Genomic DNA, 24,997 nt, shown 5'->3' with positions numbered 1-24,997 from the left:
CAGGCCAGTCACGTCCTACGCATAACCTGCTGGAAATACAAAACGATATTAAATAGTGCGGTTGTGTGAAATATATTGAAGCTGTCAGACTGTTGTGATTTTTACTGATGATGGAGTCAAATGAGTGACTTATTAGCATCGTCTGAAGTCACTCCAGGGTTCACACTGGCACATATCAGCCATTTTGTCCGGGAAGTGTCTTGTGATTCTGAAGCCAGCCCACCTGCCGGCAATTCTTAGAAGAAAGGCAAATTATTTATCCTTGTGTCTTTGCATATCTTTGGCATCAGGGCATGAAAACCCAAGGGCAAATGGGGAAATATGTATAATGTGGATTATATTGTCATGTAGGTGTGAAATTCAGTTTGACGGAGATCAGTTGGACCAATATATTTTTTATCATGTTTGATTGGGTAACTGTAACATTTATTTGAAAGAATTTTATCCTAGGGGCGACAGTGGCGCAGATGGTCGGGGGGTTCAGGCACCTCCTGAAAGTGCACATTGTCGTTGTGTCCTTGGGCAAGACACTTCACCCACATTGCCCCCAGTGTCTGCGTACATTGGTGTATGAATGAGAGTATGAATGGGTGAGTGGATCCTTGCTGTAAAGCGCTTTGAGTGCCTAATGTAGGTGGAAAAGCGCTATATAAGTTGAGACCATTTACCATCCTCTTAACCCCTGCCTTAACCGAGTGCATTTTCTCCAGTTCGGCTTCACCCAAATCTAAACGCTTCTCGACTGGAGCTTACAGCCTATAAGCCAGTGCCTGTAAGCTCTAGTCGAGAAGCTTTAAGATTTGGGTAAAGCTGGAGAAAATGTGCTTGGTTAAAGGGGCTAGATGCAAGTTCGTCATTTTATACTCACTACTGCCACCTCAGGTCTTATGTGTTGCTGCAGCTTCTATATTAAGCTCGTGCATAACGGCACTTCGGACCCGAATTAACACCTTTTTGAGTGACAGGGCAGGATTTTAGAGGCAGTTGTGGTGAACAGGTCTCGGCTCATTCTACACATAAGGATAATTCTGGAACATGTAGGGGGAGGAAAATACTTAATTTTAACATTTTTAAACTCTGTATAGTCCCTTTAAGGCGGGGGCTAAGAGGTTGAAGTTTGTGGCTGTTTTTTACACATCCAGAAAATAAAACAAAGTGTTGATTTGCAGCATAAATGTTGAAAACCCTTGATGGAATGCAGTAGAAAGATGAGATTTGAGGAATAGAGTAAGTACAGTCCAGTACAGTGAAGTTCGTTCCAACCACAGTGTGCAGTATTGCAAAATCTTATGACTATGTGCTGTTTGCATCTTAGTTTTACATGACATGAAAAACAAATATCTGCATGTGAAGAATCAGGATGTGCAGAAGGTTTTGTGAGCAAAGCTGGGACCATAATAGTCATTGTAGTTGTAGTCAGTGGTTAAAAGTCATCCTCTTACCCTGTCATTCACTGAGAATATAGAAACTGGAGCTTTTGATAAGAAACCAAAAAAAGTTGTGGAAGTGTGCTGACAAAAGATCTGCTGTGAGTTGAAAAACTTTTCCCTCGCTGGGTGTTAACAGTAGAAGTTTTCCTGGAAGTGGAGTAAGAAGAACGCCGACGGAAAGCCAAGTCGGATGAACTGCGAGCTGGCAGATGGATTCCTGACCTCTTGTGCTTTGGGCAGGCAAATTATGATCAAAGCCTGGCTGCTAAGCTCTGCCTGGAGATAGGAAACCACTTTAAAAAGCATCACAGCCCACACACAAACTCTGTATTGTAAAACTCCACCGTGCACACATGCCGAGGCAGAATACAGCAATGCAAGCAATACCAATGAAGCTATTTGATTGGGTTAGGGGAGCGCTGATGTAATGAGTAGTGGCACAGATCAGCAGACAAAGGCCCGTGGAGAGATGAGGGTCCAGAGGGTATCCGCGGAGATGGAGGCAGGTGGATGTGGGGCGCTGGGAGAAGAAGATGAAGCGTGCCGGAGTGGCATTGATTTTATGAGGCTCTGTTTTTGCGGTGGTATTGTTGCGATGTAGATTAGATATTGTAACAGGTTCACTCGGGTAAAAAAAATGCACAGGGCTTCAATTTCAGGAATAGATGATCAAAGTTGGACAGTGCGATATTGTGTTAGTGGTAATTGTTGTGGATGCTGTCTGTTGAGAGTAGTATCTTGACTAGCATTGGTGTTGTATATGTAGCAGTTGTGCTTGCGGTGAAAGGAGTACAATATGATTAGAAATACACATTATACATTATTACTTTTACTTGTTTTTATCAAGGCAAACCTATTTGATCAGGAATTGTTTTTTACTATACATTGCGTCCCCTATAGTTATAAGGCTCTGTTGGAAATTATTCTCGATTGTCAATATATAAAAGTTTTATAGATTGTGGTGCATTTCTGAGGTTTCTATGAGCACAAACATATTACCCATGTCCACTTTGTTCTATGAGAGAGTGGTTGCCAAAATATCTCTGAACTACTCTCCTTTAAAAATTATATCTCAAAGGACTTCCCTGTAAAATAAAGGTAAAACAAAATAAAAAGTACTGAACTAAAGTTTGTACTAGCTGTATAGTCGTAGTACTCTTAGTAGTCATTATTCGCACCAAATGTTTATGATGTTGTGTTGTGTACATAAGCTATACTTATTGTGCTGCACTTTGCCAGAAAAGAGAATAAAGAATAACGTGTTTAATTTGTGACAAGAAACACATTTTTGGGAGGCACTGAGTGGATACATAACATCTGTCAGTCTGCACTGAGCACCTGGAGGACGTGCAGCGCTCATGTACTAATTACAATGCTGTTTGAAGTCATACTCAGCCAAAACTCATCTGTTTCCAATTCTTATCGTCGTAAACTGGCACTATTCTTATTCAGCTCAAAGCATGCCTTAGCAGAGGTGAAATACTCCATATGAAGCTGCCTCATGCAACAGCAGGCATTATTGCGACTGTTCAAAGTGTGTCAAGATGAAGGCTATATGATCTAGACTTTATCGTGCAAGCTTGCATCTGTTCTCTGCCAAGAGCTTGTAAAACTGCAGAGATGGTGCACATAGCATCATTTTGAAAGGCAGAGATTGAATCCTGTAGATGCTGATATTGTCACATTCTTCCTGTAGGTAACGGTCTATGACAAAACGCAGTCCCATTGCATTACATGACTATTAGCATTAATCACTATTGTATGGGCTTGAAGCGGTTGAAAATGCCAGGCAGTTTCTCACAGGTCAGAAGAAAAGCAAATGAGTCACTTCACTTATCTCGTATTAATTTAGGTGAAGCTAAGTGCAGCGTTACATCTCTGTGAACCAAATGTAGCGTGTTTTAATGGAAACATCTGAGGCTCGTGTGCATGAGAGAGTCTGCGGCTAAGAGTGCGCTCCAAGTCACCTTCAGCGGTTTTATAATGAGATTCCGCAACAGATGTATTGTGTTAGGAAGTTAAGCTAGATACATTTTCTCAGTGCAATTTCTCAACGAGACATGATTATTAATCATTTAACTCAGAATAAGCAGTATGCACATGAGCGACACAAGACTTCAGAGTGGATTCTCTGGAGGCGCTGCTCTTCCTGTCTCGTTATTTCCCTATGAGTGAGTAGTGGGATCTTGTCCAAATAAATAAATAGCTTGAGATTACATGGCAGACAGTGAGTTGTTGACGGACAGTCATTAGCATCATGTTAAAATCATTACGTCTGGAGCAAAGACTTCACTGGATGAAACCTCCGTATTCGTTAAATGTTTGTCTTACAAACACTAAATGAAAATTAAAATAGCACCTAACACTTTGAATGAGCCACTCAAAAAATAGTTTGCCTGTCTTTAGTGTTAAATCATTGTAAATGTTTAATGTGGTGTAGTTTTTTATTATAGCCATTAGCTCTAAGATAAAAACTCCTACCTTAATGAATGCGTTTAAGTATTTAAAACGTAATGTTAACACGTAGCCAGTGACTGTCACTCGCATCCATTGAGCCTATTAGGCCTATTAGTAGTTATTGTAAATGTGCACGTATTCACAGATCTTATGCATGAGCGCATACTCGGCTTTATTGCTCTATTCTTTTAAGGAGGATTTACACCAACCGGACGCACTGTTACTGTTTGGGGGGGCAGGGCGACTATTTGTCTGCCCAGGTTCACTCTCGTTTGCCCGTCTCACCTGCTAAGAGCAACATCTACATTGAAGCAATCTGAACCCCAGATCAAGCCCGAGAGCTGCACAGTGCACATGCGCTTGATGTATGTAGAGTTTAGTAGTAAATTGTACACAAAGCGCCCAAAATGAATACTCAAAAACACAGTAGGAAAGCTGATTTGCTGACCAGCCGGTAACACTAGGCCAATCACAGCGCTCCGAGTGCGGCGACAGGGAGACGCCGACTTGACAAACGCAATCAGCCAAAATTGGCTTCATTGACCTCCACAGACCGCCGTCTGTCCAAAACCTGCCCAACCACTGCCGCTTATGGTGTGAAAGTGCCTTTATTGTCACAAATTACAAACATTATTCTTACATTCTTTAATTTAATTTGTTTCAAAGATTTCTGTTTGAGCTACTGTCACGGCACAATTTCCCTTATCAATAAAGTGACCAAGTCTATACACAGTGTGTGTTTGTAAGAAACATTATGTCAGCATTATGTTTTTTTAAGTATTTTTTTCCTGCTGATTCTCTGTTTTTGCCTTTGAAGTAACAGAAAGCGAATGAAAAGTTGTATGCTTTTTAATCGAGAATCCAAGAACATTCGTCAATCCATTTCATAAGGAGGGATAATGGTGGCACATCGAAAATCGCATTTGTCCCTGAAGATTCCTTCTTAGTCTTTGTGTTTGTTTCTTGGGCAGGGCACTTCACCTACATTGCCTGCTTCAAATGCATTATGTTACCAGTAGATGTGAAATTGTCCCTCACGTGCAAATAACGAAACAAAACAGGGCTCTGCTTCTTTCAATCCCTGCAATGTAACAGAAGCAATGACACACAGAAGACCCTGACACACGGTAATGTCTTTTGCCCGCCCATCGCTGCGCTCACTATTGTACTGAGGGCATTGTAGCAGATCTGGTGGTGAGAGTGAAGCCTTTAGTCATGCTCTGAGTAATCCCTCCACTGTGCCACTCTTTGATTGGCTCTTTACACCAAACCTTTTACACACACGGTCCACCGCACAGCTGTCAAACTCTTCATTCCCTCTGTCAGACCAAAAGTAGCAAGCCCAAGTTAAGTACGGGCGCTCCAGGGACAAAACACGCAGAAGTAGGTTGTGAAATAGTGTTGTTTCTGTAAAGGCGTGCGGCATATGGAACGACGTCTTAATTATCCCTGTATCTTGGGCTGATTTTCTAGAACAAGATTTTGACCTCTGGGTGTGTTACAGTTATGCTAATTAGGTCTGCACAGGGAAATGTAGAATCCTGCCTTCGGTGCGCCGTCACAGTAACCTAAATCTCTCCACGCCAGTACGGGTCTTACGTCACGCTTTCCATTTTTGTTTTTGGAGTAGAAATGGGCTAATCAGGAGAAGAAAAGGACTTCTATTGTTCTTGTTTCGGCTCGGTCACTGGAGGAGACGGACTATTAATCCAGTTGTGGCAGTGGCAGATGATTCAATGCACTATAAGTCTAGAACTGGCAGGATGATCATAATACGCTTTTTAATTTCACTCTGTTTTAAGTATATGAAAGGATTTGCCCTGCAGGAAAATGTTGACTAATTTGTTTTTCTTCAGTTTTACCTCAAATAGAGTTTTCAGACATCTTTAATGTTTTCATTTTATCAGCGGTCTAAATTACATTCTGAAATGTATGTGCATTTATTTAATCATAAATAGCCTGTTGTAAAATCAATGCATTGCCAAAAATATGAAACGGCATCTATAGAAGGCAGCCTAAGTGTAAATCTTAGGAAGAAAAACAGTTCCAGCATTTTTAGTAGAGATGCACCGATCCAGCTTTTTGCTTCCGATACCAACACCGATGCTGGGTGAGTATCTGCCGATATCCAATAAAAGTGGCTTTCTAAAAGTGGCTGCTGTAAAATGTTTGTCAATTATAAGCTATCTATTCATAAATTAATGAAAAAACATAAAACAAGAATAACTGGACTTTTCTACCCTAAAAATATGACTGTCTACTTAGTTTACATTAACATGAACAACTCAAAAAAATTTTCTGATAATTACAACTTGTGCATAACTAATGTGTTATATCGGCATTTCATAAACTACTTTTGTTTTATTACTTTAGGTGATCCAGTCATAGCTTCTGTCCCAGTCTTGATTTGTTGACGTTAGCATTAGCATGTTGCTGCTAGCTTTAGCATGCTGTTGCTAGCCGCAGCTTTTTTCACAGCAGTCAAAAATACATTTGCAGGGGTTAAAACCGATATTATTATAGATCCATGGTTAAAACCAACTCGCAGATGGAATTCTCCAGGTCCTGAGCTTCAAATGACATAAAGCAGGTCCATATTCACTTAGATTTAGTTGGGGAAAGTTGTGGTTTTAAAGTGATGAGAGCCAAAACTGATTCAGTATTTGATGTTTGTAGCCGATGCACGATTTTTCGGGGTATGGGCTCTGTTATCGGTGCCTCCCCAAATCAAATAGAGCTGTATGAAAACTTCCTTAATTCATTGTGCATGGATAATTTGATTTATTTGGTCAGTTTGTGTTCCTCAAAGTTAAGAAAATAGAAAATTTTCATGATTAAGCTATTGAAAAAACTGTGCCTATTGAAGCTTTTCTCTCCCAGCCTTTCTGTACTGCATCACTTCCTAAGTATGAGTGATGCGCCTGGACTCAGAGTCGTAATTACTTGTGACATGTGCCTAATGGTTCTTAAGAAACATATCTTTGTGTGTGCGCCCACGGAGCCACGGAGAGTGTCCAAGAGAAATTGCTTTGGGATTCTGCCCATTAGTTTCTACTCATTTGAAGGTTCAGCAGTGCAAGATATCATTTCTCCAGAAAAAAATGTTTGAATTTCTGTGTTAAAGCTTTGGAGGATTGGTCAGAGAGGAATCTGCATCATCTTTGCTGGATCTCACAAAGGGACGGACGACACAGACACAAGGATGTGACCCAAGTTTAGGGAGTACTTTTCTGTTAAATGCTGCTCCAGGCTCAAATGTCATAGTCTGAGTAACAGGTGGATTTAACCTCTTAACCCCAGTTGGGCCGATCTTACCCAAATCTAAAAGTTTCTAGACTGGAGAGCTATAGGTCATTGTAACATCTCATTCAAAAGATAAGACCAACAAAACTGATCTAAACGGAAACACTGTTGTCTGTCCTAGATGGAGCCTGGTCTGAATCATTAAAGGTTAAAGCAGAGCTGTGATCGATACATCTGTAGGAAAAGGTGTCTGTGGACTGACGGAGCTATAATAGGAACAACGGCGCTCAAAAGCAAAAGCAGCAGCTCAGCAGTTTTGAGAAAGGACTTTCACTTGAGCGCCACTGCAATTACTTCAAACGTGATTTCATTCAGTGTTGGTATATGTCGATAACTAACCGTCTGAATTGACTGGAAGACACTTGATGAGATCTTTGAAATAAACATGGCTAAAGCCCTGTGGTGCTTCATGTTCCGTTGCTTTTAACTTTCTGTATCTGGTGCCGCATTGACCAAATTCTGGATAACATGAAGCAAAAACATTTTCAAGGGAAGGGAAAATTCAGCAGCCTTCGCGGTGACCCGGGGAAGGATGGGGCGCTGTAGTGCTAATCTGCTGCGTTGTCCTCTGAAGCGTGCGCGAGCTGTGGGGTTAAGCCTGTGAACTTTTTGGCTGAGTGACTTCCTCACAGCGCCCTTTTTTAGACTCCATTGACACATGCACTGTTTCACCAATGATTGTCTTGGCGCTGCCTGACTGCATCTACCTGTTGCATTCACACGCCTCTCCATTTACTGATGCCTTCACATAATATAGTGGCTTCATCCTCTGTGTAAGGTCGATGGTGGTTTTGTGTAGTAGTTAGACACAAAATCTAACTAGCTAGTTTAAGGACATATTCAGCATCTCTGACCGCGGACAGATCTGTAGATTTGACCCCTTTAGTGGATTCACGTAACAGCAGCAGCCGAAACAGGGCTCCTCAATCTCCCACTGTTCAAACCTTCGCCTGCCTCCACTACTGTGAGCCGTAATGAGATTCCTCAGCCAAAGATGCTCTATTTGGCTTCAAGCACTAGTTCCTCAATGAAACGCACAGTAATTGCCTTACCTTTCCACCAACGCGTTCAGACAAATCAAAGTCATGATGCGACCTGAGCTACGTTGATTTGAAAGCACTTGTTCAGGGAGAACATTACAAGAACAAAGTCTTGCTCAGGAAGCCTTTTTGGTTTAATCCGTTATCTGACATCTATGACCGTGTTTTGAATGACTTTGAATTTAGTTTGAATGGTTCAAATTGATCTCATTGAAGAGGGGAGATTGATCCTTTACTTTCTGTTTTTTTGAAATTTATCATTTGTGATTTTACATGTACAATGACAAGACGGCACAACAGTAGAACAGTGAATTTTATTCCACAATAATGTATTTGGCATATTGATCCATCTGGATTAAATTCGTCATATTAGAAAACAAAAAACAAATAGCTATTGCTTTTAATAATATAATTCATAAATGTAGACAAGATTGTAAACCACTCCAGTGCCATTTCAACCTGAAAAGACTCAGCGACAGAATGTGGTGGAAGTTTTATTGAACATGAATCATGATTGGGGGTCAGACCCCGGCGGAAGACTGCATTAATGATGTGGCATGCATGGCGATGATGGATGATAGCCAGAATCTTCCCCCGGATAGGAAGAGACCTGGGGCTGCCGGTGGACACAATGAGCAAAGCGGAGGAGAGGCCAGGCGGAGGAGGGGTGGAGGAGAGTCACAGCACGGCTGGGAAATGGCCGAGTGATTGACCGGAGAGCTTAAGACGGGGGTCCTGGACGATGAATGGCTGAAGCAGGATGAGCAGCTGCGGTGATTGGGTGACTCGAAGGTGCAGCTCGTGATGGGGTAGTGATTGGATGATTGGATGATTGGATCATGAAGGCTGCAGGGTAGTGTTCTAGGTTGAATTTGCGCTGAAGCTTCATTTAACACAAAATGACCATAGCTGAGATTGTGATTTCGATGAACTTTTGACTAATTGCACGGCCCTATACCAAAGGGTGAAAACAGTCCTGCAGCAAACCTGGATGATATGTGTTTCAATTAGTTTTCAGACCATGTGAGTTGTCAATGTGGATTCCTAGCCAATGCAAAAACGAGTCCTTTGCATTAAATGTTTTGGTTGCCGCTAAAGCCCTAAATCCCATCACTAGTCGCGGTAATGGTTTGGCGTCTGGTGCTCTCCTCCTCTGCACACCTGTCCCCTGTGGGCCCCTGTCGCCTGGTTGTGGGGGCGGTGCGTTGCAGTGCTGCTGCATGTCTTCCAGTGTGGGGAGTGGGGTCTGTCTCTGCTCCCAGGTGAATCATTAGAAATGTGGGGGAATGCAAGCAAGAATCACGACTGTGTTCACCCAACTGTCAAATGCCAAAGGAAAACAGTACAATTAAGGTGACGACAACGATGTTTGCATGGAGTGATAAAAAGGTATGTGTGGGTGGAAATTTCACAATATAAAGCAATTTATGTTTACAACCATAGCAATTAATAGGATTTCAGCAACTCTATTGACATGTTTCATGAAAATGTGCTTTTTTTTTTTTCTTTCTTCATAATGGCTAAGCTGAAATGTTGTTGTGGCAATAGTAAGAAATATAACAACACCCATTGTACAAACATGAAAACATAAAAAGATAAATAGACATGTTTTTATCAATTGGACCATTAAACAGTGCATCAAACTCTTCACAAAGACAACTGTATCTCTTTCTACGAAGTGTACTGTACTACTGAACAGCATTACGGCCGATTGCATCAGTGATCAGTGCTTCAGTAGTAGCGTAACTGCAGATGCCCCACGGCACACTACATTATCACAAATAGCTGCCTGTGTCTGCTTCACTACGTTTCCCACAATCCTTCGCTTCCTGTCTCGCGCCTGAACAACCGCTATAAACTGTGAACTTTTTATTTAACGACCGTTCAGTTTGGCGCGGTTAATTCGGACGACGTAAATCCAATTCAGCGAAATATACGTCGAAATGAAAGGGTTCTTTTACTGTGGCCTAAATGATAATGAGTTTTTTGTTTTTTTGTGTGGCTTGGTTTTGCATCAACCTGCTGCATGCTTTGTTAGTAAATGTAGGTCATCTCATTGTTTACACTGCTCCACTTATCGGGACATCATGACAAACGGGCACTGAATTATAAAATCATGAGAGCGACACTAGATTTGTCTTCATAAACTATGTAACATCTGTGTATTTAAAATCATTATTTCTATATCAAGGTTTTACAAATGCATTAAAAGCTGCTGCATTGGCGACCTGTTTGTGTAATCCTCTCACGTTCCCTCTGCTTGTATCATTGTCCTATTTTTTGGCGTTGTCTTTGGGTATGAAAATTGCATCATGTCTTGGACCTGATTTCTTGTTTTTTGCCAGAGTGAGGTTGCCAGGATTTAGAGGGAATGCGGCAAAAGGCATATGGCGATAAACCAGCGAGATCAAAACAGACGATTTTACACATGTTCGCAGATGTCATGTTGTGAATGGCAAGAGAGTGCAACATACAGCATGTGCTTATGACGCCTTATCTCCAAGTGTGCTATCGGGGAAAACAGAACAAAAAACCTGTTAATCTGTCTCATTCAGCACACGACAAGTAAGTTTAAGTAAGTTTATTTATGGAATGCCCCTTGAGATGTTCCATCTCGTTTGCGAGGGGGTCCATTAACACAAAACACTATTTACACAGTAAAAGACAGGACACAGACATGACAAAACACACATTAGGACAGTCACACAGACAAAACAAACTTGCTCCATAGTCCTCCCAAACCCCTCCAAAATACTTAGACAAAATTTACAAAAAATAAATAAATAAAAATAAATAAATAAAAAACAACAACAGAAATATAGTCAAAAGAAAACAATAGAAAACAATTCCAAGAGATGAGGTAAAAGTACAAAATTACAAATACACTTAAAGACATAAACAAGGTGTTTTTAGGTGAGAAAATAAGGAGGCTCTAAACAAACCAAACAATGTTAAAGAACGAATGGATAAAGGTAAACTATTCCAATCAGAGGGAGCTTTGAACTGAAAAGCTCTGCGACCTATTTCTTTATTAATGCGTGGGACAGTAAAGGTAAGAGAGTGAGTACTTCTGAGTGAATATGTGGATGTAAATGGAATAAAAAAATGCTCCAGATACTGCGGACAGCTAAAGTAAATACATTTAAAAATAAACATAATCCAGTGATAATGGCGTCTATTGTTTGGCTGCAACCAGTCGAGTTTTTCAAACAAAATGCAATGATGGGTTCTGTATGGACATTTCAAAATAAATCTGCACAGGGTGTTGAAAAGAATATTAAGTGGCTTAAGGTACAAATCAGATGTGTTTTGATAAATAGTGTCGGCATAATCAATGATGGGCAAAACTAGCTGAGTGATCACTCTTTTTCTGACTTCCTGTGTAAAACAATTGGCTGAACGAAAAATAGGATTTAAAGTGGCGTACGTTCGCTTTATAATATAATCTATATGTGGTTTAAAAGTGAGTTCAGGATCGAGCCACAGTCCAAGATACTTCACTGTGTCAGCTTTATGAACAGTAGAGCCATTATTAAACTGAATATGCAGATTAGGAGAAGAACGTAAATTATGATGAGTGCCAAAGAGCATACAACATGATTTTTTCAGATTTAGTTTAAGGTTATTGTTATAAAACCAGTTTTGAACACGACTGAAATCAAGCTGCAACTGATTTTGTAGCACGGAAGGGTCTGAATTAGAAAAATAAAGTACTGTATCATCAGCGTACAAACTAATAGAACTATTCGTAATAGCTTGAGGAAGGTCATTAATGAAAATTGAAAATAATAAAGGACCAAGAGTTGAACCTTGAGGCACCCCTTTTTCGATTACACAATTTCCTGACTGAGAACCATTAAAAAGAACATATTGTTTTCTGTTGTGAAGATACGAACTAAACCACAAAACTGTATTAGTGTTAAGACCTATTTCATACAATTTGTCAAGAAGTAAATAATGATCTACCATATCGAAAGCCTTAGACAAATCAAGAAATAAGGATCCCACAAACTGATTGTGATCAAAAGAACAAAATACATCATTGGTAAATTTAAGCAGAGCGGTTGTAGTAGAAAACCCAGATCTAAATCCTGATTGGACAGGGGTTAAAATGTGACATTCATTAATATAGTGATATAGTTGATTAAATACAATTTTTTCAAATACTTTAGCAACAGTACAGATAATAGATATTGGACGATAATTATTTAAGTCAGTCGGATCACCTCCTTTAAAAAGTGGTGTAACTCTGGCTGTTTTCCAAATAGACGGAAATGAACATGTTTCAACAGATAAGTTAAATAAATCGGCTAATGGAAACATCAGCACATGTGCTGCAATTTTAAGAAACTTTACATCAAGACCATCTGGACCAGAACTACAATTCGTTTTTAACCCACATACAGAATGATAAACATCATGAGGTGAAATTTTCAAAAAAGAAAATGAGGGACCAGTGCGTCGTCTGTTTAGGCCACCTGACAGAGAATAAGAATTATTTGTATTGCTACTGATGGTAGAGAAGTTTTGATTAAAAGCTTGAGAGATAATTGAAGGATCAGAAACCATTTCATTATTTACTACCACATGATCTGTTTTGCTTTTGGATTTATTGAGAAGATGGTCAAGTTGACCCCAGAATTGTTTCGGATTATTCAAATTCTGCACAAGTCCATCCTTATAAAAGTCTGATTTTGCATTTCTAGTCTGTGTCTTACAGTGATTTCTAAGATTTCTATAAATTTCCCAATCTGCAGGATCTTTAGAAGAGCGATATTTAGCCCAAGCTTGATCTCTTTTTCTAAATAGATCAAGCAACACAGAATTAATCCAAGGCAGATGCCTGCCTTTAACACGAAATGTTTTCAAAGGAGCATGTTTATCAATTATTTTAGACACTTCAGAAAAAAAGTAATTCCATGCATCCTCTGCAAACGGGATAAGCTGATATCTGTCCCAGTTAATATTAACTATATCATTTATAAATGATTCAGTGTTGATATGTTTAGTTTGTCTCACCGTAATGAATTTTGGAGCAACTCTTGGAAGTTGAATTTTCCATACACAAAAAACAATACAGTGATCACTAAAGCAATCTGACAGAACTCCTGAGACAGATATTCTATCTGGATGGGTGACCAATATCCAATCCAAGAGTGAAGAAGAACGTTGGTCAACTCTGGTCGGTTCAGTGATTAATTGGGTAAGATTGAGACTTCTAACTAAATTTTTGTCTTTCGTTGATGATCGATGGAGCCAATTACTGTTAAAATCCCCTAAGATCATAAGTTCTTTCGTTTTGATCGAGCTTATTGTTGAAATAATGCACTTCATAGAATCAGCGGGAACTGATGGGGGTCTATAAATATTGATAATGGTTAGTTGTTTGTTTTTATGAAAATGTATGTTAATAATTAGACATTCAAAATGAACGGGTTCAACAGTGGGTGAGACACGCATTGATGTTAATGAGGAAGACACATACGTTGCGACACCACCACCTCTTGAGCCAAGTATCAAATCTACTGGTTTTGCCCAGAGAAGCGGAATGTAGTAGCGTTTTTTAATAATGTGTATTGTTCACGTACCGATACCATAAATCAGGTATTGGTTACATCAAGTACTGGTTCTAAAAAATGGAACAGCACCCAGTCCTGCTAAGTTATGTCAATTCAATGTGAATGACTCAGAGAAAGGCATCTTTTGGTTTGTCCATGTGCTTTCCTCAGTAACATCTATCCCCAACCTTCATCCTTTTTCATGCTGCACTATTTGAACTGCTGAAAGAAGAACTGCATTGAGAACTGAGTCAGAGCTAATATGATTCAGGAACACGACGTTTTTAGATTAGATTAATGTGGGTGGTCCCAATGTCTTTACCGTCGCAAAAAGGGCTCATTCCATTGCAGATCTGTCTTCTATATAAACACTTCTCGAGGCATGTGCACAGAAAAAACAATGTCTAACACCTGTTCTAATCATTTGGCTGTGGAAAAGTTGAGCACACCTGGGTAAACTCATCTGTCTGTCTAAATATGAGTTCAAGATGATTCATTGTGAGTTTTCCTCGGAGACAGGCCATCTTTTTTGCCGACGCTGCCCACTCTCTGCAGACAGCAGTGTCTGCATCAGTGTGACCTGACAGCAGCGGAGGAGACTGTCTCATAGCAGCGCGTTGGGGGTTATAATTAGCACAGTGTGTCTTTAATCAGGATGCAATGTCACAAGAAATACTGCGAGGGCAACACTGTATAAGGCAGGGAGGATTCCTGGTTTTTATTTAATACACCAAATTGAAAAGACAGCAGGGAAAGATGGTTGTAGCATTAACTCTGTGCTGATTTTTTCCTTTTGTGGTAATTATTAGCATTGCCATTACGTTGTGATTCCTTTCATGATTTAGTAAGATTCAGTAAATGTTCAGTTAATTGGACAGGAGCAGGTGGGATTGCAAGGGGGCCCAGGGAGTTGTTATTATTTTAGCAATTTACATGGTCAATTTTTTAAATAAAAATGCATAGAATTAGAGGCCGACCGATATGTTTTTTTCTAAGGCCGATGCCGATGGGATGTTAAAGAGACTAGATGCAAGTTAGCCATTTTATAATCACTACTGCCACCTCAGGTCGTGTAACTGCAGCTTCTATATTAAGCTTGTGCATGACGGCGCTTCGACCCGAAGTAACACATTTGTGAGTGACAGCGCAGGATTTTAGAGGCAGTTGTGGCGAATAGATCTGTTTTCATTCTACACATTAGGACATTGCTGGAACTTGTAGGGGAGGAAAATACATAATTGTAGCATTTTTAAACTCCATATAGTCCCTTTAATTGCCAGATGCCGATATGCTTGGCTGATATGTCTATATGTCTATATTCCTCTAAACAAATACTTGGCCGCTCCAGCACTGGACGATTTTATTTTATTACTTTAGATGATCCAAGATAGTTTCTGTCCCAGCTTTGATTAGTTGTCGTTAGCATTAGCATATTGTTACTAGCAGCGGCATTTTGCGCGTGGATCAAAAATACAGTAGTGGAGGTTCACTCCAGGTTCTCCAGATTCTGCACTTTAAAATGTCACGAAGCATGACATATTGACGGAGGTTTAGTGAAACTTTTGTTTAACAAACTTGAAGCTAACCAATTTTCATTGCGATGTTTCTCACCTCCCCTGAGGCCTAGGGAGTTGTGGGAGGACAAGTCTCTATCATTTTCGGTCCTGGAAATGTTTTCGGCGCTAGATCGGCCGATAGCCAATATTGTAAAATCCCCAAATATTGGCCTCTACATCAAATAAAACTAGTCAGTACAACGTGCAGTAAACACAATTTGTTTAAAATAAAGGGCCGCAATTTTCGCCTGGCCTGTCTCACGCATGAGCAGTGTGGGCTTCTGGGAAAAAAGGTTGGGAACCACTGCCATAGATAACGCTCTCTGTAATGGACATTATGGCATTATCTCAATAAACATTATGGCATCTCATTACTGAAAAGCTGCTGCCTTTTGTAATTTGTTTACTGAGACATCCAAATTGCAATTATAGTTGATCGTAGCTGATAACTGCTGCCTGCACACTCATCATTCACTATAGACACTTTTGTTCACAGACTGAGTGATCATAGAAAGCTTGGAAAACCCTAGGATACATGGAAAATTGGAGGATGGAACCAACAACCTCTTTGCTCATTGGCAGAGGCAACAACCACTCTCTGCCTCTCCGCCGCCTTCCCTGGAATCTATAATGTCTAGCAATCTGTGAAAGGCGAAAAGAGCAGGCGTCTCGCGCAGGTTGAAAAATAAATTTAGAAATGCTTTGTGACGACTTTCTTAGTCTTTCCAATCAATACTCATCAAGTGGTTGAATTGAAGTGCAGAGTCGTGGCATTTACTCTGAGCCAGTTACAAACTTCATAGCGAAATCACAGGCAGACAGTGATCGACTTATAGACAGACGCTCCGTGGATCTGACATTATTTTTCTGCCGACACCAAACATAATTGCGAATGATTAAAAACAAATTAAGTCAACCAAAATAGACACTGTAACATCGGCGTTCAAATGAGGTTAATTAGACCCGATAATCGTACGTGTATTTCCCGAACAGCTTGTCCCAACGTGTCTATATTTTGTATTCTTCGGTAATGCATCCCATTAGTTTGCGAAGGCTCTGTCATTTGCACGCTGGTGGATTTCAACAGGATACATTATGTTTCCTGCCCTGACAACACTCGCGTAGCTCAGAGCCCTTAATGAGGCCATTTGTCTTGTGATGCCCGGGAGAACGCGCTTATCACTGCATTACATATTAAGCTTAGCGTGGCCCCCGAATCAAGAGAGCTGACAGTAATATTTCTCAGAGTGGGGGGAAAGTTCTTTAAGGGTTACAGAGTGTGTCGAATGACTGAAGGCTGCACGCTTAATGACGGAGTGGGTTCAGAAGACATACATTTACTGTGGAGTTTGGCCGGAGGGAGTGTTGAAATATGTAATTATAAAGTCAAAGTTAAAGCTGAAATGCAAGCCTATATAACTTCTTTTGTAAAGCTTGCACCATACTACTCTGAAAAGCCCTGTGTCAGTGCTACACACCAAGAAGTACCTCCTCATGAAATACCCAACCTTTTTTAAAGGCTGATATCGATATTATGGGATGTTAAATGCCTTTTGCCGATTTGCTCAGCCGATATTTTTGACCAATTTTTCCAAATCTCTGTTCTATAATCCTGTAAAAAAGCAAATACTTGGCCACTCCAGCACTGGCCAATTTTATTTTATTACTGTAGGTCATGTACATTTCGCTAGGGGCCAAAATATACCAGGAGTGTATTGCCGGGGTCCATAAACAAAAGCTCCAGTAAAATATGTTTTAATTGGGAATAATAATGAGCCTGACAGGACTGTAATCTCGGCTTACACTTGTGTTGCACTTTCCAAGCCTGTGTCATGAGTCTCTACTGCACTGTTGTCATTATTCATTCACTCAGCACTGGTGGTAAGCTACTATTGTAGCCACAGCCGCCCAGGGGCAGACTGTCCATTTACCACATGATTATAATGTGTTGTTTATATCCACTTGTGTTATTTTTTCCTTTCTTTATTTAAGCTGCCCCCTAGTGGCTGGAGTTAGCACTGGTTATTTCTTTAAAAATGCATAACTCCGCACAGGAATGGGTTAGAGACTTACTCTTTTTATGACATACTCAGGAATCTGTGCTCTACAAGTCAGGGGCCAGATCGAATCATCTTGCGGGCCGGATTTGGCCCGCGGGCTGCCTGTTGGTGACCCATGCTGTAGGTGATCCAATCATAGTTTCTGTCCCAGCTTTGATAAGTCGTTAGCATTGGCATATTGTTGCTACACACGACATTTTGCGCGGTGATCAAAAATGCTATAGTGAAGGTTAAAACTAACTCAGCAATTGAATTCTCCAGATTCTGCTCTTCAAAATGACATGTAGCATGTCCATATTGACACAGCTTGGCAATTCACACGTTTTCTGGCTTTGTTACTTTAACATGTTCTGAATGGGTTCTTTCTTTTTTCTGACACATTGTTTTTCCGTGAGCTTCTTGTATAAAAGTATTTCAAAACAAGGCTGAAACAGATGCGTTCATTTTCATTCATACTACAAAAAAAAAACAGAGAATGAGCGATCAAGAGTTGTTCAAAAGACCTGAATGCCACTTGTGACAGACGGTGTTATTATTGCCAATGGAAAACTATCTGTCTATGGTTGGGCTGTTGTTACTGTACAGCGTGTGGTCACTGTTTGTGAACAAGGCATAAGGGTATTTTAGAGGATAGCACAGCGGTCATTTGACATTTATGATAAAAGAAAGGCAGAAGAAAACCGAATAATTCCTACTCTGATATAGCAATGACCCTGAAAATGAAAAATGAGGAAGGTCTACCATCATTTTTTTTTTTTTGACCATTGACTCAAAGATGGTATAATCATCCCAATGCTTAACCTTTCGATGCTCTTTGAAGATGAAAATTATGCAAAAGTACTTTTGTTACAGTCTAAAGAAGACTGTACGTGCTGTACAGTCTAAGTCCTGGTGCTATCCTTTGTCCTTGACAGGGCTCGACATATTCTCACAATTATTCTAGTTTCTGAACATATATTACAGGTTCCTCTCTGGGGCCAGGACTCTGCTGAAAAACCGCTTTCAAATCTCATGGGGTCTTTCCTGGCTAATTTAAGGTTGACAAAATTAAATGAGTAAACCATTTTGTTATATTTTGCCCTTGTTTGGTCCTGATTTGGCATGTTTTTTTTAAAGTCTTGTTTAGACAGATTAAAACGGTTATTGAATATCACAGTTATTTCTCTCATTTCGTGCTGCCCTAGTTCTAAAAAAGTGCTCTTATTTCGGTGCCTCATAAGCTTCCCGTCTGAGCGTAGGTCAGACTTGAGATAAAAGTTACTGAAGTGTGTCGTGATACAAGAAAAGGCCAGATACTTCCACTGCGCACATTTTGCCCTAAAGCTGCAGCGTAATTCAGATGTCACTGATTTAAACTCTTGTTCTGTATCTCTGTGAATTTGACACACATTTCTCTCTCTGTAATTGCGCCTTTTGAGACACAGACGGCATAGATCAGTCTTCCACTCCCACCAAGCTGGCATCAAAGCCGGCTTGCGGGATGAAGTGGTTGTTGGCGGGACGGCCCGGAGCAGAAGGCAGGGGTGGGGTACAGCCAGGGGTTGCAGGTGCAGCAGGCTCTTCACTGCACCTCCTCCCCCCTGTGCAATAACATGGCTGGGTGAGCTCCCAGTGCAATCTCCCTGTGTCACATCCCATTTGTAACGCTCATGCTGTACCACACACAACACCAAAGCCTGTTATTTTGTATGATTGAATGAAACTTGAAGGATTCCACGCTGTGTATCTTTATAGTTTATCATCGCTGACATCTTCCATACTGGCGCCTGCTCTTTTTTCCTGCGCCACACTTTCAATTTCTCCTAAGTATGTATTATTAAGGCTGTCACTCACAACGCCTGCAGCTTTCATTACTTTATATACAACTTCACTTTCCACCAGCACTTTCCCTCCAGCCCAACCTTGCACTTTCTACCCCCCATGAGCACGCCATTTTAAAAGCTCTCCTAATTAAAACACAAAGTCATCCTTAGCAGATGGCACGGGCCGGACGGGGTAATAATTACCAAGCCAACCATAGCCCCCAAAGACCTCCACCAGGCAAAAGAGCAGGGTTTTCTCTGTGAGAAGATACTGCAATGAGGAAGTGTATATGGGCCTCCCTGTCACATGTAAGGGCTGTTACCAGCAAGGAGAAATCAGTTTCATTTGGAACCATTTATGTCATTTCATGTATACTTCAATGGTTTCTTGTGTTCTTGCACCCTGCAGCCACTCATTAAACAATTAAAAGATGAACTAATGTAAATATAATGTCTTAAGTGTTATAATGAGTCCTTCTGTGGACCCACCACCTGCAGGAGGAGCTATAGGGGACTGGTGTGATTTGGGCAGCTCCAACAGCTTCCCCCACAACCCGGAAATGGACAGGTGGAAGAAAATGGATGGATGGATGGTGTTATAATGATAATATATAAAAACTACATATTAGCATAAATGGGGCAAAATATTCCTCTGAATGATGTTTCAAAGTTCTCCACAGTGCAATTAGTAGACTGTGCATATGTTATTTTCTTTCTATATGAGACCCTCAACTATTGTGGCACTATTGGTTCGTTCCAGGCAACTTGTAAATTTCCCACCTCCCGCTTGGAAAAATGCCTTGGAACGCCGCTCAAAGTGATAATTACAACTTGTAAACTCAGAGACCTCCAGACTGTTACGAGTTAAAATGCAAGATGAAGACAGTTATGGCGGGGCCGCAGCTAATGACAAAACTCTAACAAAACCACTGCATTACGATCAAAGCTTTCTTCATAACGTTTTGTCGCATGATTTTAATAATATCTAGTTTGAAGAAATAGGTCTATAGGTCAAATGCCCAACTAAATCTTAACTAGTCAAAACAACTCATATTTGGATTATTATGCTCAAATTTAGGCATTTAAACTAATCTAGTCTATAACATTTTGAAGTGATAAGATCGCACCTACATTTTTTAATTCACTCCCTCCTCACAAACTGCTCAGGATAAGCTACTGCCAAAGCTGCCCTGTGGGTTGGCTGACAGAACCATGGCCACCAATCTGCACCAACGGCCTGTCCGACCTCTTCTGCTCTCACTGTTATGCCTACACTGTATCCTCCTATTCCTCATTTTTATGTTCTCCCAAAGCACACTGGCACACACATACTTACACAGAAAAATCTAGAAAGTTATGTTTAGAAGCAAAACCTCGTTTCCTCTTTACAGTTTTTGAAAAATGTATCATAGTGTTGCCAAGCCTTGAGGCGTCTGCTGCACCACCTACATCTGCGATAGATGCCACCAAAAATACCTCGATGCTCTTCAAAGAAACTCGGGGAAATGTTTTGATGAGCGCTTCCCTAATGACTTTAATACACTGAAGGGAGTGGTGGTTAAAAGGATGTCACAATCTGCGCTGGCCCATAATCATGTGTCTTCACCTCGTACAAAAGCACAAGTTCAGCTTCTGATGAGGACACAAATGGCACTTAAGTGGTGCTGAAGCAACCTCCTCTGATCTCTAATAAACAGCGGCGCTTATTTAGAAAAACAGTGTCGGTTTGGGGAGAAAATTAAAGCAGTGGATGAGCTAATGTAGCTTAACATGCGAGCGAAGGCAAACAGTTTTGAATGGAAAATAAATCGATATGGCATTATTTCTGATCAGAAATGAGCTCGTGATTATATTCGGATTGTGATTTTTTAGAAGACTGTTCACAGATCGCTTGTCAAAACGTTTTACTGTAAATGTTTAGGAGAAGTTCTAAATTAAGAATTAAAGGGGCTAGATGCAAGTTAGCCATTTTATACTCACTACTGCCACCTCAGGTCATATGTGTAACTGCACCTTCTATATTAAAGGAATAGGCCACCGTTTTTACATACTAAGATATGTTCTTACCTCACTTTAGACGTGTTAATATATCCCCGTCTGGTCTTTGTCCGTGCGCTCTGCCAGGCAAACGGAGCACATACGCAGCCTCTCCCACACGTCATATAGCTCCAAAAAAGCTCACGATAGAAGCTACCAAGCTCTTCCACGTGTTCCCTATTTAAATAAAGTTACGTGAAGTGTTTTCATGCGAAGTATATTTACCCAGAAATGTAGCATGTCGATTTTATAAGCAGATAAAAAGGGGGACTATATTGTGAGGCGTAATGATACGAGGAGTAAAACGTCCGCGCAGTAACTCCTAAAGGTTATTGACGGAAGTGAGCGGGGGAAGTCTTTAGGAGTTACTACGCGGACGTTTGCGTGACAGAGCGCGCGGACAAAGACCAGACGGGGATATATTAACTCGACTAAAGTGAGCTAAGAACATATCTTAGTATGTAAAAACGGTGGCCTATTCCTTTAAGCTTGTGCATGACGGCACTTCGGACCCGAATTAACGTCTTTTTGAGTGACCGTGCAGTTGTGGTGAACAGGTCTGGGCTCATTCTACACATTAGGACATTGTTGAAACATGTAGGGGGAGGAAAATACTTAGTTTTAACATTTTCAAACTCCGTGTAGTCCCTTTAAATAGATGGATAGATAGCTTGATAGTCTTAACCCCCGACCAAATCAAGCACATTTTCTCCAGTTCAGTTTTACCCAAATCTCATAAGCTTTTCGACTGGATTTTATAGCCTATAGGCCAGAGTATAACGCCTCATTTGAAAGCTAAGACCGACAAAACTGATCCTGAATTTTTTTGTTGCATTGTATCCGCGTTTATGTCAAATTTTTTTTAAGTGGGTTTGGTTCATGTTTTTGTCATTTTTTGTCTTATTTTTGTTTGTGTTTTTGTTGTGTTTTTTGTTGATATTTTGATGCTTTCTTCATCGCTCTTTTACCTTGTTTTTTGACACTTTTGTGTGTGTTTTCGGCACGTTTTTGTTTCTCTCTCGATTCTTTGAGGCTTTTTTGTGGCTCTTTTTTGTTGTCTTTTCATCCTTATTTTTGTTGCTGGTTTGATACTTCGTTCAAGAAGCTTTTTGATTCAGGAAACTGGAGGAAATATGCGTGGTTCAGGTGGGTGTTTATCCTAATCGGTTTAGTTTATTTTCTGCTGTTTAGTCACTGTTTAATCTATGTTCAAAATGTAGTGTTTTCATATGTTTTGAATACACTGTAAGCTGCAAAAAAGCCACTGTTACTGTATTTTTGTGTATTATTAAGAGAAGGACAGCTCGACCCATTCATTCCTTTAACGCTTTATACAGACTGCGATCATATCAGTAAACTAGGATAATAGTATTGCTTTGACTTTGGTGCTTTGACACGAGAGATAATTGCAAGTGGGGGATTCCAACAAGATTTAAAAGTGGAGACATGCCCTTTTTATGACTGGTGCTGCTTTTTGGCAAATTGTCCTGCGCCGCATCTGCTGGTCGGCTGTAAAACACTATATAATAATGTCAAAGGTGACTCCGGCTGCAATGGGCATATTCACGTCCACCGATAAATGCGACGAAAGGAGACCGAGCTGAAAACAGCGCGGCTCTCACATAAGAACAAGTATTCCATTTGACATCAGCGCCTGCTTCGTAATGCTTTGAGAGCGGCTAAGTGGAGCCTTTGATGCTGAGAGGGTGAATCAACACGAAACCAAACATTAAGACAAATACAAAGAAGACATAGAAGTTTATATAAGCCTCTTGTAATGCATAATACATTTTACGGATCGCAAGCATAAAGATTTCAGGAGCATAATATAAGTTCTGCTAAATGATGAGGAATAATGAACTTTTACTTTATTTGACCTACATGAGCAAAGCAAATCATTTCAAGCTAAAAAGACTCACAGAAACAGGGTGGCGTTAGGAAAGATTTTTTTGTACATGAATCGTAATTGGGGCTCAGACCCCAGTGGAAGATTGCATTGATGATATGAAATACATTCAAAGATTGAAAGATTGAAAGATTTATTTTATTTATTTTTTTGTCAAACCATTTGTGAATGATTTTAGATTATATTTCTCTCATCCTTTGTTGTGGAGCGGTGGTGACGGGAGAGGGGTGGGAGCGCAGGGAGGGCAGGGAGTTCAGCTTCCTGATTGCCTGGTGTGTGCAACGGTTCTTCAGTTGACTGGAGCTGGCCCGTGGATTCCGCATACAATACGTTGCGATGATGATTGATTGAATCTTCCCCTGGAGCCTGGACACTGGTGGTGGTAGAAGATGAGACCCGAGGTGGAGGAGGGTCGCAGCACAGCTGGGAAGCAGCCAAGTGATGGATGAGGAAGCTTAAGAAGGGGATCCTGGGCGATGAATGGCTGAAGCATGATTGAGCAGCTGCGGTGATTGGCTGTTGCAAAGGTGCGGCTTGAGATGGGACTGTGATTGGATGATTGGTGAAGAGCTGCCGGTGATGTGGCAATGAATGAATGCTCTAGGTAGGTCTTCCAGATTGACTTTGCACTGAAGCTTCATGTCACATTCAATTACTATTTTTGGTGACTACCTTGCAATTCCCTGTATGTAAATGTCTATGCAATGTTGCGTAATTATGCATTGCTTGGCGTTGTCTGATTTGCTGCTCACTATAGGTTACTTTACATCCTCAAATTAGTATTTAATCTCACAGTTAACCATGTAGTGTAACATTCTTACTGTGCTTTGTAAGCCCTGAGCTCTTGCTAAAAGCTTCATGCATGACACCAAAGGCTAAACACACACAGGCCTCAATGTCGAGATGTAACCCGCTTAAACAGTGATGTGTAACAGTAGCAGCAGCAGCCAGACCAAACCAGAGCCTGTTAGCCTGTGATTTATTCTCCTGTGCCGCAGCTCCCAGGATCATAGCACTGAGGAAATTGAATGGCTCTGACCTCTGTCTCTCAGTGCCCACTGCCCACTCTCTGACAGCTACAAACCTGCATGCAAGGACAATGACCAGAATATGTTTTATGCTTTCAGTCGAATTAATATCTCTTTGAGTTTCCCTGTCTTGTCACTTGCTGGAAGAACGTTTAACCCCAGACTTCTGCATCAATTTCTCTGCTTTGTGATAGAAAAGTAGAGATGAGAAACTGGGGAGCAGAATGTGCGGCTTCTGAAGGATTCATGAAAATATCTGAGGTTGAGGTAATTAGTGAAGGATATCAGAGGAGATCGCGCCGAAGAGCCAGAGATGAGGAGTTTTATCGCAGCCGATTACAGAGACAATGGCTCAGACGCAGATAATGGACCCAGTTTCTCTCTGATTCAGTCCCTTTTTGTGAAGTGACCCGGCTTGTTCCCCTGCCTAAATTCCACTTCTCATGTTGTTATCTTCTTGTCGTTTTCTCCTAACAGCCAGGAAGACGTGTGCCCCGGCGGAGTTCGCCTGCTTCAATGGCCAGTGTGTCCCGGGACGGTGGAGGTGTGATGGGGAAGTGGAGTGTCCGGACGGATCAGACGAGGCAGAGGAGACGTGTAGTAAGTCTTAAGTGCTTGGATTTTCAACTGTTTTCGAATACCTTTGCTGCTATTTTACAAGCTCATGGTCAAGTAATGAACAAGATCTTTGGTCAAGGGAGGAGTTTTGACCGTCACTAACAATTTAAACTTAAACAACTCCTTCTGCCATTGTTTAAAAAGGGGGAAACATTGTGTGCAGTGCCTTTCTGTTCCTTCCAACGCTTCTGCAGCTTTGGGT

At 40.8% G+C, this 24,997-nt stretch overlaps 1 protein-coding gene across 2 annotated transcripts in view; it reads left to right on the top strand.

Annotated features, from left to right (window-relative positions):
- The window catches only part of LOC306973134 (low-density lipoprotein receptor-related protein 8-like), a 73,659-nt gene that overhangs the window by 9,440 nt on the left and 39,222 nt on the right, over nt 1–24,997 (top strand). For both annotated transcript variants that reach the window (XM_079569951.1, XM_079569950.1), the window contains exon 3: nt 24,655–24,777. In XM_079569951.1, coding sequence (XP_079426077.1) covers nt 24,655–24,777 — 123 coding nt within the window. The remainder of the gene's footprint in view (nt 1–24,654; nt 24,778–24,997) is intronic.

This window comes from Gobius niger (assembly GCF_951799975.1).
Source record: "Gobius niger genome assembly, chromosome: 13".
Classification (NCBI taxonomy): Eukaryota; Metazoa; Chordata; class Actinopteri; order Gobiiformes; family Gobiidae; genus Gobius; species Gobius niger.
The sequence above is the reverse complement of the archived record's forward strand: the minus strand, read 5'-3'. Positions and strand labels throughout refer to the sequence as shown.